General features: G+C 35.9%; 1 protein-coding gene across 2 annotated transcripts in view; it reads left to right on the top strand.

The window, feature by feature from the left end:
* Positions 1 to 15,135, top strand: part of LOC126187312 (putative RNA polymerase II subunit B1 CTD phosphatase RPAP2) — a 35,763-nt gene that overhangs the window by 3,452 nt on the left and 17,176 nt on the right. The window contains exons 3-4 of one of the 2 annotated variants that reach the window (XM_049928311.1): positions 3,905 to 4,069; positions 14,896 to 15,023. In XM_049928311.1, the coding sequence (XP_049784268.1) occupies positions 3,905 to 4,069; positions 14,896 to 15,023 (293 nt within the window). The remainder of the gene's footprint in view (positions 1 to 3,904; positions 4,070 to 14,895; positions 15,024 to 15,135) is intronic. The other variant, XM_049928312.1, reaches the window with a different exon arrangement.

Genomic DNA, 15,135 nt, shown 5'->3' on the forward strand with positions numbered 1-15,135 from the left:
ATATTTTTAGCAGATGTCTTTGGCATGTGCTAAGCAACCAGTATGGATACCACTGATGATGGTTTTGTGCACCCAGTACTATACAAAAATCTCGCTAATCTGGCACCCTGTAGTCCGGCCTCTGACTTATCTGCCCTCTAGTCACTCAAGCAAAACTGATGCACACAACTGTGAATTAACACGCACAACAAAGTGTTAGTAAATTACAATAGTAAATAGTGCTATAAGTGTTTGAAATTATGTTCTTCTTTACAGTTCAATGTCGTAGCTTCTAAAAGGAAACACATTATGTTATACCTCAAGCAGAAACTCACAGTTTTAGATAAGTTGAAGTGAGGTTCTTCATAGAAAGCCCTTGCTGCTGCTTACTGTGTTCTACAGGCAACTAATTATGGCATCAGAAAGAAAGATGATGTTGCTTGATAACACCCAACCCAAGTGGAGAGCAAGTTGGGAAGATGGAAGGCTATGCAAAAGAATGAGAATGAAGAACTGTACTTATCTGTTTTTAGATTGTTCATGTACAAAAACATAGAACATTGGTTCCGGTCAGTGGCCGGATAATAAATGAAAAAGCAGTTGCATTTAACAAACAATTTTGTGGCAGAAATTTGTTTGTAGCACGTGAAGGTTGACTATCAAAAAAGAAAAAATGTAAGACAAATTGGCATGTCCTAGCTGATAGTCACAAGGGAAGTTGCCTAATAATGAAAAAGATGCAGAATGATTTGTAAAGAAGAAATGGAAGAAAGTAGAGGAAGAAAAATTAACTACTGATGCCTTCTACAGTACTGATGAAACCAGCCTCTTTCCCTAGATAGTTCCTTCAAAAAACATTAGCTGCTAGGAACGAGAAGGAAGCTTGTGGCTACAGACAACAGAAACAGCATGTAACATTAATTGTGTCCCCTAACGGAGAAATTGACGAAGATTATATTACTAAGTGTCTGAATGTGGAAAACTGCAAGATAAACCAAACTTTAACAGTTGAAGGAATAATCAAAAGTACACAGGAAAGTAATTATGAAAGTGATGAAGAGGTAATAGGAGGACAGATTGAAGATTTATCACACTTCTGCTGCTGAAGCTATAGATGTCTTCCTGGAGTACATTATCTGACAACAAGATACAAGCAATGTATCTTGGAATTTAATAAAGTGTAGTCCCTGTGTATTTAAACTACATTTCAGACACTCAGTAATCCAGCATCAGTATGTGCAAGGAATGACTGGATTAGCAAGAGTCTAGTGTAGTTCAGCAATGAACAAATAGAAGTAACCTGTATTGGGCAACTTACTTGTTTAACTGCAAATGTAGTTACAGGGGGAAATGTATTGTTCAAAATTATAGGGGGATACAGAGGCTTGATTGCAGTAATTCAAATTGATGTAGGTTGCAGTAAAGACAAAGAGGTTTCTACAGGGTAGATTAGCATAGAGACCTGCATCAAACTAGTCTTTTGATGGAAGACAGAACAACAGCAACAACAACAACATGTATGAAATAGTCCAGAAGTAAAAGTAATTCACATAGTTATTGGTGTGAGCAGATTATGAGTATTCATAAGCTGATGGTAGTATAGTTTACTACTTCTTGCTGTTAATGTATAACTTCATTTGTTCCACATCACAGAAGACTCTCATTCATGATTATATTTACAGAACACGATTAATGAATTAATGATGGTACCACTTCTGTTCCATACTAATTCATTATGACTGCTTGACTCCTTGTGATTATGTATGATCTGATTAGCTTTCTCTTTGCCACTTTAATATTTAAACTTAGGTTGAATTTCATACATTACAGCCTCAGAAAGAAGTATCGATATGAGAAAACCAAAAAGGACTGTGACATTTGTCGGAAATACGGAAGCGTCCGATCCCGCCCGTCTGCTTTGACCCATGACGTCACAAATATGGCGGAAACAAAAACAAACACACACACTTTCCACAAGAACCCTAATGACACTAACGGGACAAGTGCGGGAAATGGGGTGTTTTGGGTGGGGGGGGGGGGGGGGGGGGCAAACTAAATATAAACAAATTTAGACGTCTTGCGTAGCTACAACGTGTAAGTGAAGACAGCCATGCATGAATACCCACCCACCTCCCCAGGGGTCGTAACCTCTGCAACCCATAGAAGATAAAGATGCTTCAGTAGCTGATTAGTGTTTTTTGTCTTTTTTAAAAAAAAAAAATCTCACGGGATAGAACGAACAGATCAGAAAGATAAATATAATAAACTAAAACAGAAATTGGAGGAAACAGATAATTAAAATAAGTAATAAGCGTTTTTAAATTTAAAAAAAAAATCTCACGAGATAGAACGAACAGATCAGAAAAGTAAACAAAATAAGATAAAACAGAACTGGAGACAGCCACACTCAAACCAAACTTCGCGCCGTCATGACGTCACACACGACAACACCCTTACGTCACGGGTCAAAGCCGACGTGCGGGATCGGACGCTTCTGTCGACCCCATTTGTCAGGAAGAAATGATTGTGTTCCATCTAACAAATGATCTCGCTTTGTCAGTTACTTTAAGATAAATTGCAGTGTTTTCCTTTCTTTTGTGTGTGTGTGTGTGTGTGTGTGTGTGTGTGTGTGTGTGTGTGTGTGTGTACGTACGTACTTGGACTTGGTTGTAACACCATTCTTCTTCCAGTATGGTTGCCTTTTTGTTTTGTCCTTGTTCTCATGGTCTGACTACTCTGTACCACAGTCACACACAGATTTATTCCTCTTGGCTTCCTTTCCAGGTAGGGCGATGCTGTAGGAGTGTGTCTCACTACAACCATATACTGAATGACAAACACATCTTCAATGATAATCTTTTGAATTATTTCAATTATGTACATCAGTTGTGAAGTCAGGTCCAAATTGATTCAAGTACATCAATCACCACATCAAACTCATCATAAGATCTAAGATTTACAATCTTCATTTGTCTTTGAAGTTTACATTGTAGTATGTCAATTTTCTGTGAGGTGCTCATGACACCTTAAAGGGGCATCACCAAGGCATAAATGTCCTCGTTCAGCAAGTGCCACTGCTGTCACCAAACGCCGCACCATGCCCCTGCTGTGTTGTGTCACTGCATACACATCTTCTGCACAAGTCACAGATCACGGTGCTCACAGTGTATTTTTCCCACCACACAAAATGTTTATAAGAGACATGACCATCTTTCACCAGTGTGAATATCCTCAGTGGAACATAGGTCATTTTCATGAATAACCCATGTTACATTACAAAATAAACTGTTTGCAGTACTTATGTTATGCTTTTGCAGTGTACCATAAGTATGGCTATTGTTGTCAGATTTTAGACATTGTAATGTTCTGGAGAGTATTTTGTAATACTTTATCATATTGTGACTAGCAAATATAAGAAGTATTATGATAATACATATTCAAAGATTAAAATCTTCAGAAAATTAGAACAAGCAACCACTAACTTGCAGATGAGTGATGGGTTTCAGGCAAACAAACACAAAGATCAGATAACTGCACTAGCATTTCAGCTTTTGCTTCTCATGCAGCTATTCCCTTTTCTGATGTTGTAATTTGACTACCCCATTTGCAATTTATGTATGGGTATGCATTTGTAAGCACACCTGGACAATGTATGTAAACTCACAGTAAAGAAAAGCTCTGAAGCTGAGATACAATATGTATCTGCTGCCTCATGTTGAGCATGTATTTGACATAAAAAGTTGAAGAAATGTCTACATTGTTATTGGAAAAGTACTACTTGTGACACTGTTATTGAGATAGCTTTTACATCTGTATTGTAATGAAAATGCCAGTGGTACAGTAACCTCAAAATTTTGATAGTAAGTTATAAAAATGAAAGGAAATTTATACTTAAATGTGAAACACATTTTCTTTTCTGTTGCAGTTGAAATTTATTAGTGATACCCACTTTCAAGATGTAGTTGAAGAAAGGGCAATCACTAAACTTTGCGGATACCCTTTGTGTAATGGTATTTTGAAGAACATTCCAAATCAACAGTATAAGATATGCACAACACAGAATAAAGTTTATGACTTAACAGAAAGAAAGGTAACTGTCCAAACCACAATAATGGTTTAATATGTGCAATTTGGGGTTGCGTCGAGAAGAGAGAACACAAAGAAAGGCTTTTTACTGCTTCCTTCATTTAACATGAATTTACTCTTCTAAGGTTGGCATATGTTTCCCATAAGGGCAAACATAAGAGACTTTGAGCATGTAAATTAGCAAATTTCATCATTAATGTTCATCACAGTGCAGTATGTGATTTGATAATGTTTTGCATTTTAATCCAATGTGCCACTCATTTCACACATGCACATGTTGGGGAGACAGGGGTGAATATTCTTTCATCAGAATACCAGGCACCGTAATGTTGTCTTTGTAATTTTGCTAGGCCTTTGTGGATAAGAACCCAGTTTGTTGGATTGATAAAACTCGCAACTGACAAGTTAGTTTCCAACAACTTCAGGCTTCCACTCACTAAGAGGACCTTCGAGTAGTTGAATATACCTACTTTACTGAAAGTAAAGCTGCATGTTTTTTTCAGACTGTTTCACACAAGTTGAATCCCTATTCATGTTTTATTTACAAGAAATTTCTGTGCTTGCATTTCTTTTCCAGCATTAAAGTTATAACTCCTGTGTGTTGATTGGTGACTGCAAATTTGAAGCAGCACTCCTCCTACAAGATTTAAATTGCTAGCCAGAAGAATGTTCGATATTACATTATTGATACTCTACTGAAGCTATTTTTCTCAATTTTCATTATAAGGTTTTAATTGAAGGGGTCAGTGAAAGAAAGTGCTATCCGTCAATTTATTAAGTGTTAGACTGATCACTTTATCTCTTTTGTTTTCAAATGCACCATATGCTGGTAGATAGTATTTCCCTGTCTACTGTATAAATTATTTTGTGTAATTGTGTTTTGTTCTTATCTTTGAATTTAACTCAGCATATAATATGCAGTATCTTAAAATGTGCTCCTGAGGGCTATCACTTTCTTCTGCCAATCCCTTCAGTTACCTTGACCTGTTTTTAGTTTAATTATATACAATACAATCTTCTTTATTTTGCTTATTTTCAGTCCCCTGCTTTCAAGATTTTTTGTAAGGTGCTTTAACTTTCTGAAGAATCTTTATTTCATATCCTAAATGGAACAATGTCATTAGCATACATAATATACAGCATTTGCTTCATTTGATTTTCTATTAGATCATAACGCAAGATTGCCCTGGAATTCATGCTTCGCAGATTAAGTTAGATGACAATGAACTCATTTATGGCAGGAGTGGGGTTCAGTTCCCCTTTTAGCTTATACTCTTTCTCTAATACTTTCTTAATGGGTTTGTGCTCCATTCTTGGTGACTGTAAGATGAACTAGATGTTAAAAACTCTTCACCTTCATTCCCTGGTTCAAATGAAATGACACTAAGTCATTCAGAAGGTTACACATGCCAACAATAGGTAAAGTCCATCTCACATGGAGTAAGATTCACTGCAATCTTACTTGCCGGCTCACACGACAGCTCCCATGTGGACTCAGACATCTGCTGGCCGGCTGGCCTGAAGGGAGCTGTGCATGTTCTCTGTGATAGCTCTGGTGCTAATTTCTTGTGAAGCCTAGTGAGAGTCCCTGAATTCTACCTGCGCTGGCCAGTCAGAATCCCTGTTTGGCATCTGGCATCACAGACTACAGGGGCAGGAACTCTCGGACAACACCAGTTAACTCTGAAGATGAGACAGAATGTCATGCGCCCACTAACCAATGGACGGTCTTTCTCAAACAACTGTGAAGGAAAAATAGTTTCATTTGTCAGCTTCATGATGAACTGCTCATTATTTGATAATATTCTTCTCGGGTATGCAGCCGGATCATAACGTTATGATCCGGCTGCATACCCGAGAAGAATATTATCAATTATTACGCCGGGAAAGCCTTCGTAGTTGCTCATTATTTCATTAATGGTCATATTTATTGTGATATTTCAGGATTAAGTAAACTACTTCAAGAATTTCAGAAAGTTTGCAGTGCAAAATAGACATTCCTATCAATTTGCATTTAGTGCATGTTAGGTCACATGTTGCTGTGTATGATTATGGATAGCATATTGAATTTTTCTTTAAACTTTGAAGACTATTGCTATCTGTCACCAATTTCAAGGAAACTGATCATATGTAAGGCACTTTGCCCTGAACTCGTGTGCCAGTGAAAAACCCAGAATGAAATATTCATAAAATTCTTCATGACTCTCTAATGGTTTCAGATAACGAAACAAAATTTTGGGAAATCATAGTAAGCAAAGGGGAGAGTATTTAGTCATAAGATTAATATGCAAAACTTCCATATCTAGCACAATATTCAAGCACCTATGAAGTTTTTCAATGAAATAGTGTAACATTTAAGTGCCTTCAATAGCTGGTAAAATGAGAATTGCTTTGGGTTTGGAACAATATATGTGAAAAAATTAAAATTTATTTTTATATCGAGAATGAGAATTTTCATTTACTTTTGTCTTTCCATCAGTTGCTTTTTTTTGTGATTCTGTCACAATGTCAACTGCATTAGAATGTTAGTGAAATGTATATTTTATAAACTGTGCTGGTGAAAGAAACAGTATGACTACACAAAATTCGTCACTGATAATGTTCCTTTAAAGAAAAATAAGTCTGGGGAAAATACATCATTTCATCTGTTGAAATTTCAGTAGGGTATTTTTAATAAGAATGATATGGATTGAAACTGCCCAACAGATTTTATTTCTGTATCTCAGTAATGTAAGAAAAATGAAAATAGTTAACAGCACATAGCATGTCATCTTTTTTTTTCCCTTTCCCTATACAGAATGAAGCATTATACTGTTTCATCACAAACATCTTTTAGTTTGTCGAAGATATTGGTAATCTGTTTACACCTTGATGTGTAATTGACTGGATTTTGCGAATTTAAATGTTTTCATATTTCTCAGATCATTGAGATACAGAAATAAAATTTTTTGGCCAGTATGAATGCACATCATTCATTATTAAAAACACACTGGGTTATAGGATACCATTAAAATTTCAACAGAAGTAGTGATTTATTTTTGCCAGACTTCTTAATTTTTAAAATTTTTCTTCAGGGAGATGTTATCAGTGAAGAGTTCTGAGTAATACGTAAGTTCCCTTATCTTCACATTCAGATCTGCTTCTTTCACCAAAAAACCGTAGAGTTCATAAATATTCATCTCTCTTACATTCTAATTCAGTTAAAATTTAGACAGAATCACAAAACGGCAACTGATGGAAAGACAAGTCAATAAATAGTTTATGAAAATGTTCATGGTTGGGTATAAAAATAGACTGTAATTTCTTCACGTATGTTGTTCCAAACTCATAGCAATTCTCTTTTCATCAGCTGTCGATTGTGTTTAAAGTTACATTATTTCATTGGAAAAAAATCTATAGTTGCTTGAATATTGTGCTAAATATTGCAGTTTCCCACATTAACCATATGATTGAATACTCTCCTCTTTGCGTACTATCATTTTCCAAAATCTTGTTTTGGTATCTGAAACTGAGGAATTTTGTGAATATTTTGTTCTGCCATTTTTGCTGGCACACAAGTTCGGGATGAAGTGCTTAACATATGATCATTTTTCTAGAAATTGTGGTAGATGACAGTATCCGTCAAAGTTTAAAGAAAAATTCAAGAAGTTAGCTACATTTCATATGCAGCAACATATGACCTAAGATGCACTTAACGCAAATTGGTAGCGATGTCTATTTTTCACTGCAAACTTTCCAAAATTCTTGTAGTAGTTTACTTAATTCTCAAAGATCATAATAAATATGACCATTAACAAAATGATAGACAGTTCATCATGAAACTGACAAATGAAGCTATAAGATATGCAAGGATTCAATTTTTTTTTACTGAATAGTTTATTTACATTCATTTGAGAAAGATTGCAATTTGGCAGGCTTGCACACCTTACTGTTCACACAGTCAAGCCAGCCAGCTAGCTTCCATGCCAGATCATACATTTGGTGAGAGGCTCAGTATGCAAGGTAGATGTCATCCCCATCTGCTAGCTGACAGTCGTGCACACCTCCTAGCAAACTTGGCAGTGGATGTTACTCCATGTGAGGTGGGCTTAACAGTTTTCTGGGAAACACTTTCCTTTTTCTAAAGCTATGTAATCAGCAAAGACCATTTGTAGCAAGACATTTAACAAACCAATTATTTGTCAGATGAGCTGCTCCTCTCTCTTAAAAAACATTCCTATCCAAAGGCAATGCATCTTTTAAGTAGCTGATTGAACAAATTCCCTAAGTACATTAAGTGGCCTGGTAAAAGAAAACTGTTATCAATTTAAAGTTTAATTTAAACACTACCATAGTTTTTGTTGTTGTGTTCTTCATGCCAAATAGCACTTGTTGCAGCTCTCCATACGAGTCCGTCCTTTGCAGGCCTTTTTTTCTATGCATAACTACAGCACCATACATTCACTTGAACTTTCTTATGGTAGTCAAGCCTTAGCCTCCCTCTGTACCCCCCCCCCCCCTCCCCCTCCACTTCCCTCTTTTGCCAAAGTATCTACTCCTTGGTACCTCAAGATACATCCTATCAACTAATAATTTTTTTTGGACTGGTGGTGCCATAAAGCTCTTTTCTCCTCAACATTTCAGTGCATTTTGATTAGGTACTTGATCTACTAGCTAATCCTCAAAATTTGTCTGTATTGTGTATCGTCCACATTTCATATTCATATAAAGCTACACTCCAGACAAATGCTTAAATGCTTTCAGAGGAGACTTCCTTACATTTAAATTATAGTCATTGTGGAGATATTTCACTTTTTGAGATAAGTTTTTCTTGCTGTTGCTATTTTACGTTTATATCCTCTATACTTCTGACATCATGCTTTTTTTTTTACTTTCAGTATCTAATTTTCTAATCAATTTCCTTCGGTATTAGGTTGTCTGATTTTTCTATATTCCATCACTCACATTATAGTTTTGTTGATGTTCATCTGATAATTTCTCTTTCAAGACACCTTCCATTCCTTTCCAATAATCCTCCAAGTACTTTGTTGTCTCTGATAGATATACAGTGTCAACAGCAAATCTCAATTTTTATTTCTTCTCCATGAACTTAAATTCTCTTTCCAAATTTCTCTTTGGTTTCAGTTACTGTTTGTTCATGGTACTGATTGAATAACATGTGAGAAGGGCTACAACCCAGCTCACTCCCTTCTCAACCACTGCCCCTCTTTCATTTCATTCGACTCTGATAACTGCAGTCTGGTTTTGGTACAGGTTGTGGATATCTTTTGCTCCCTGTATTTTATTCCTGCTGTCTGCAGAAATTCAAAGAGTGTACTCCAGTCAATGCTGTCAAAAGCACCCTTTAAATCTACAAATTTTATAAATTCAGGTTCTCATGTTTTCAATTTATCTTCTAAGGTAAGTCAGTACTGCATCGCATATTCGAACCCAAACAGTTACATATAATATCTGACTGTCTTCTTGACTCTAGTCCACCAGCAGCAATGGAGAGTAAATCTTTGACAATGCCGACCACTTGTACTGACAAATGTCAGAAAAATCATTCAACAAACGTTTCCAAAGATCCCGAGCTAAACTCCAACAGACAATATGTCAACAAGTGACCATAAAAGCCTCAACAATTTTGTGACTATTAAACCGTTATCTCAATACTATTCATATTCATAATCACCTGCTTTCTTTGGTTTTGGAATTATTACATTTGTATTATATTTTGATGGTAACTTTCCAGCCTTATATATCCTGTGTACCAAGTATAATAGTTTTCTAATGTTTGGTTCTCACAAGGATCTAAATAATTCAGAAGGAATGTCATCTGCTCTAGGGGCCACATTTTGACTTAGGTCTTTCAATGCAATGTCACATCTCCCATCTCATCTACATCTACATCGACTTCCACTTCCATAATATTGTCTTCAAGTTTATTTATTTTCAAGCCTTTCCATATTGCCATCCACCTTTCAGCCTTCCCTTCTTTGCTTAGTACTGGCTTGCCATCTGAGCTTTTAATATTCAAACAGCTGTCTCTCTTCTCTCTGAAGATTTCTTTAACCTCTCCATTTATGGGATATAAACTGTTTTGGGCACTGTCTTTCCTCCTCATGCATACGTCCCTGACCGCTAAATGGCAGACACCTATATCTGCGTATATCTACATATGTAGTTTGCAAGCTACCTAACAATGTGTGGCAAAGGGCACTTTGTGTATTACTACACTTGCTCTTTCTTTGCTTCAGTCACACATGGGGTGCCGGATGAATGGGTGTTGGTAAGCCTCCATATAAGTTCAAATCTCTCAAATTTTACCTTCTTCAAAACATGTATATAGGAGGAAGCAATATATTGGTTAATTCATTTCATAATGCAAACCCTCAAAATTTTAACAGTAAATCACACTATTATGCACAACACCTCTCTCGTAGTGTCTGCCATTGGAGTTGGGTGAGCATCTCTGACACTTTCTAACCTACTAGATCTTCTCTACTTCCTGCATCTATTCTATCTGTAAGGCACTCAGACTACAGGGAAGTACTCAAGAACCAGTCGAATGAGGGTTTTGTAAGCTACCTCCCCCATGGGTACACAACACACCAGGATTTCTTCTAGTGACTCACACTCCAGTGATAGTGTTTGATGTAAGAAAGCAATAATGAGCCTTCCTACCTACTTATTTGCAGTATGCTACTTTTGCTAATCCCAGCACTAAGAGTCAATCCTCAGTAGATTTACCTGCATTTTGTTAAAAAAATTTTAACTTGTGACTGTATAAGAGCTTACAGCCTAAACAGCCTCCTGGAACTTCAGACATTATCCACCAAACCATTAGTATACAGGATTATTCAGCATGAAAAAAGTTTCACTTGGTGACATATAGACTCTTTTCATAGCTATGTTAATTACAGATATGTCAGTATCAACTTTGATTTTTCAAACGGAACTCTAATAATTTCTGCTGCTAGTACTGTAATTCCAAAAGAGACAAATTCAATGGCATGCCAGTCTTCAACATCCTATTAGTAATGTCAGAGTAATTAAAATGTTTAAAACATAGGATTTATCTGTTTTGAACATGAAATTGACTACCAATCTTATGTGGAAGTATGTGCTGTTAGATAGAACTGTCGCATCAGGCTGCTGGGGTGCTCCAGCTTGACACAGCTAAGAGAGTCTATTTACAAAATAAAGCTTTTATTTAAAACTGATACTAACCACACTTGGCTAAATGTGGCTGGATTGGTACAATAACTGGATACATGCCATCTACGGATGATTGACTAGCCAACTACAATAAAAATTCTGCTTTTGTTTCTGCCAGAACCTTGAAAAAAAAGATGCACATTAAAAATTGAATGGGTTTGGAAAAAAGAAATTGTGGTATTGTACCTGCTGCAACAGTGATTTTTAAAATCCTCTTAGGTCATAAGAACATGTGCAAAGACTTCATCTTTATCTCAGAGAAAAAGTTCAATTAAATCAAATTATGTGCATGTGCTGGCCATTTGACAATGTTCTTTCATGTCCTACCCAACAACCTGGAAAGAGCTGGGTGAGCACATTCCTAGCTTTTACCCATATGGAAGTTTATTCAGTGAAATAAGAACCATCAGATAGTCTCCAATAATCTTGCACAGAATGTTCACATTCCACTGCCTCTGATGTTCAGCATGCCTCAGTTTCTGCTATTTCTCAATCACCCAGTAATGCATATTTATTACATTCAGCTTTCTATGATTTGTAAAGTTAACTTCATTGAGAAAGAGAATTCTATGGAGAAAGATCTGTTGTCCAAATGTCGCATCAGAACCGAGCTACAGAATTCCATGTGTCTTCTGCTATCCCACTGGTTAATCTGCTGGTGAAGTGATATGATATGGATGGTAGCTATTTGCATGCAAACTGCTAACAATGCTGAATTGACTTATTCCATAAGCACTAACAATTTCTCTGGAGCTGTCGTGTCAATTATGGGCAGCAGCTGCCAGAACATTTATTTTGCTTACACCTTCATTACCATCTTCACTCTTACTCTCCTTGTAGTATTCCAGTGTCCTTTCTATAACAATGTTTTGCACATTCTCTGAGCTGTTATTGTTGGGCACAGTCTTTTGGAAAACGTTTGTGCATACAACTCAGCTGTTCTCTTCATGTTCCTTCTGCGTTCTTCGTAAAAAAGTAGTATGTCTTGTTTCGTTCGGTTTGTGAAAGAAACTTTTGTTTTTTTACCTACACAGTACACAAGGCACATGAATGACAGAGGCAAAATAAAAGCTACATTCCTTCTATGCCCCTTTCATACTGGTATTGCGGCAGTGCGACACTCTGTTTTTTTCTTATCCAACATGAGATATTTCCTTATTCGGGTATGAAATCATGAACTTCCACACAACACTATTGGTTTCATTTTCAAAACAGATAAATCATAACTTCTAAATATTGTCATTACTCCGAAACTGCCAACTGGGTTTTGAAGAGTGAAACATCATTGAATTTGCCTGTTTTAGAACTATGACACTAGCAGCAGAAATTTATATAATTCAATTTGAAAATGTGAAGTTGATACCAATATCTCTGTAATTAATATGCCTATAAAAAGAGTCTCATATCCATTTAGTGAGGATTTTCTCACAAGTCATTTGTGGGAAAAGTGTGTTATATCTTTCATGGTTCTGCAAATATTTGAAATCAACAGCTTAGCTATATTACCCTAGGGAAAGTAATCCTTCTCTAACACTCCCATGGTGTAAACTCAAAGCTACTTCAATATTTTCAAATTTATCTCCATTAACAGTGACATGCTGTGTTCTGTTTGCTAGGAACTCCCCGCAGATGTTGTGTGATACTCTGTATGCTCTTCTGTTTGTTATGGGTCAATATGGAACTTTATAGAAAACTTTCAGAACCAAAGAACAAGGCATAAAAATTAATGGGAGGAAATGAACTGTTATCATAAGTATAATTACTGATATTTGTGGCTTTTACCGTCTAACATTTCATTGGTGTCAGTTTAAGAATTGCCTATGACTCATAAGGTAATGTTGTTGCCATTGGTGGACAGATGCTGTTGCGACAGACAGAGCTTCGTTTGGGAAATAAATGTATCCTTACTTTTTTATCGTAAAGTATGATTTACACGCTGCAAAGCGATTTGATGTAATGTCAGCTACTAAGTATCATTTATTTTTTATTCTTCTCTGTTGCCGTTAGTAATGCATGTATCTTCTATGATTAATTTACTTTGGTATTTTCAACTTCAATCAGAAGCTGTGTGCTGTCAAGATGAGTGAAATGATCACGATCATTCCAGGAAAATTCGGAATGTTTAGTGTACCCCTGTGTGCAGTTTTTGTGTTGTCTGGGGTTGTACTGTTGCCTGAAAATCCAATTGTGTGATATTTTCTTGATGTTACATGTTGTTTACGTAGAGTCATTCTTAGGTACTCATTTCTTGACAGCGCACAGGTACATTTTGTGTTAGTCAACAAAAAACTGGCTGATACTTTCACTGTTCTAATAAAAAACATTTTGAATAAATGGTGAAAAATTTTGTGAAATCATTTTTCTAAAAGTAAGAAACATTTGGCATATGATGCTCAAAATCATGTAAAGCATATGACATGCTGATTGAGAATTTAAAGTTCAACCTTTAACTTAGGATCTTAGAATTGTAAAGAATAATTGGGATATTTGTATGGTGGATTATGTAGACTGTGCAGTCTGTTGTTGTGTGGCCTTGACATGTTTCTGTCGTCTGTGCCCAGTGGTATCAAAAATTGTAATTTATAGGGAGTCATGGTTTTATTATAGTCAGCGTTTGTCTAGAAACTATGTAGAAGAAAATTTTAATGCTATGGATCCTCAGGAGTTGTTGTGCATGTGTGTGAGCCCTCATCAGCTTTTTGATCTCCACAATACATAATTTTTTTTTTTATGCTGAGAAAAATGGTTGCAGTGTGTCAATTTGATCTCCAGAATAGTTTTTTTTTGTATAGCTTTTTAAAATAATGCTTATGAATCATTCAAATGGATAAACTGGAATACCAGTTTAGGGCAGTTTATTGCCAATGTAAATGTATCCAAAGTAGGTGCAGGTGTATAATTAGTTTGCTGCTTCATTCTCAGTAACTGAGAAATAGGCTTATGAAATCAAATATGGCTGTAGTAACGTACTACTCTTGAAGATGATCCCCATGGATGATGTCTCAGAACTGCAAACATGATTGTCCATTTTCTTCCATTTTTCAACATGAGAATTCATACATATAGGACTGGTATAACAGAAATGAAAGATGTTAATAATATAACAAACCATTGACAGTGGAAGTGCTAGTGGCCAGCTGGTAATTTGGTGTGATGTGTCAGTGAGTAATTTCCACAAAGTGAGAAAGTGCACCATGTAGTATTGTATAGTTGTCAATAAATCATGAAAAGGTTTCTTGCAAAATAGATACCACATTTGCTGGCCATAAGTAAATGCAAAACCCATTTCTGAGCAATACTTGTTCTGTTTTAAAGAGAAGCACTCAATGTTATGAGTCAGTTTGTTAATGTGTATGAAACATAGATTCCCCAACTCATGCCAAGATCAGTGTTTTTGTAAATAAATGTGTCACTTACTGTGTCATATTAGAATTATCACATAGTACTGAAATATCCAGCAAAGCTCACGACATCACAGCCTTAATCTGTCATAGTGCAGAAACTACAAAAGAATAATTGCCATCTTCAATTAAACATTTGTGATAGTAATTGACAGCATATGAGAATAATAATCAGCCATACAGTGGGATTTTGATTATGATAATTTGCTATGATTCTGTAATTTTACAGAACTTCTGCAGTAATCATTGTTACAAGGCAGCAAAATATCTAAAGGATCAGCTTCTGACAAGTCCACTTTGGCTGCGTGACAAAGAAGAAATTCCACAGTTCAAGCTGTTGTCAATGAGTAAATCAAGGTAAGATAACACTAGTTGTTTTTTATGTTCTAAATTTGTTTATGTATATGAACAATTTTAGATATTTAACCCTTAAGCTTTCTTAAAAAATAATCATAATTCTTTACGCCTT

This window comes from Schistocerca cancellata, chromosome 5, assembly GCF_023864275.1.
Source record: "Schistocerca cancellata isolate TAMUIC-IGC-003103 chromosome 5, iqSchCanc2.1, whole genome shotgun sequence".
NCBI lineage: Eukaryota > Metazoa > Arthropoda > Insecta > Orthoptera > Acrididae > Schistocerca > Schistocerca cancellata.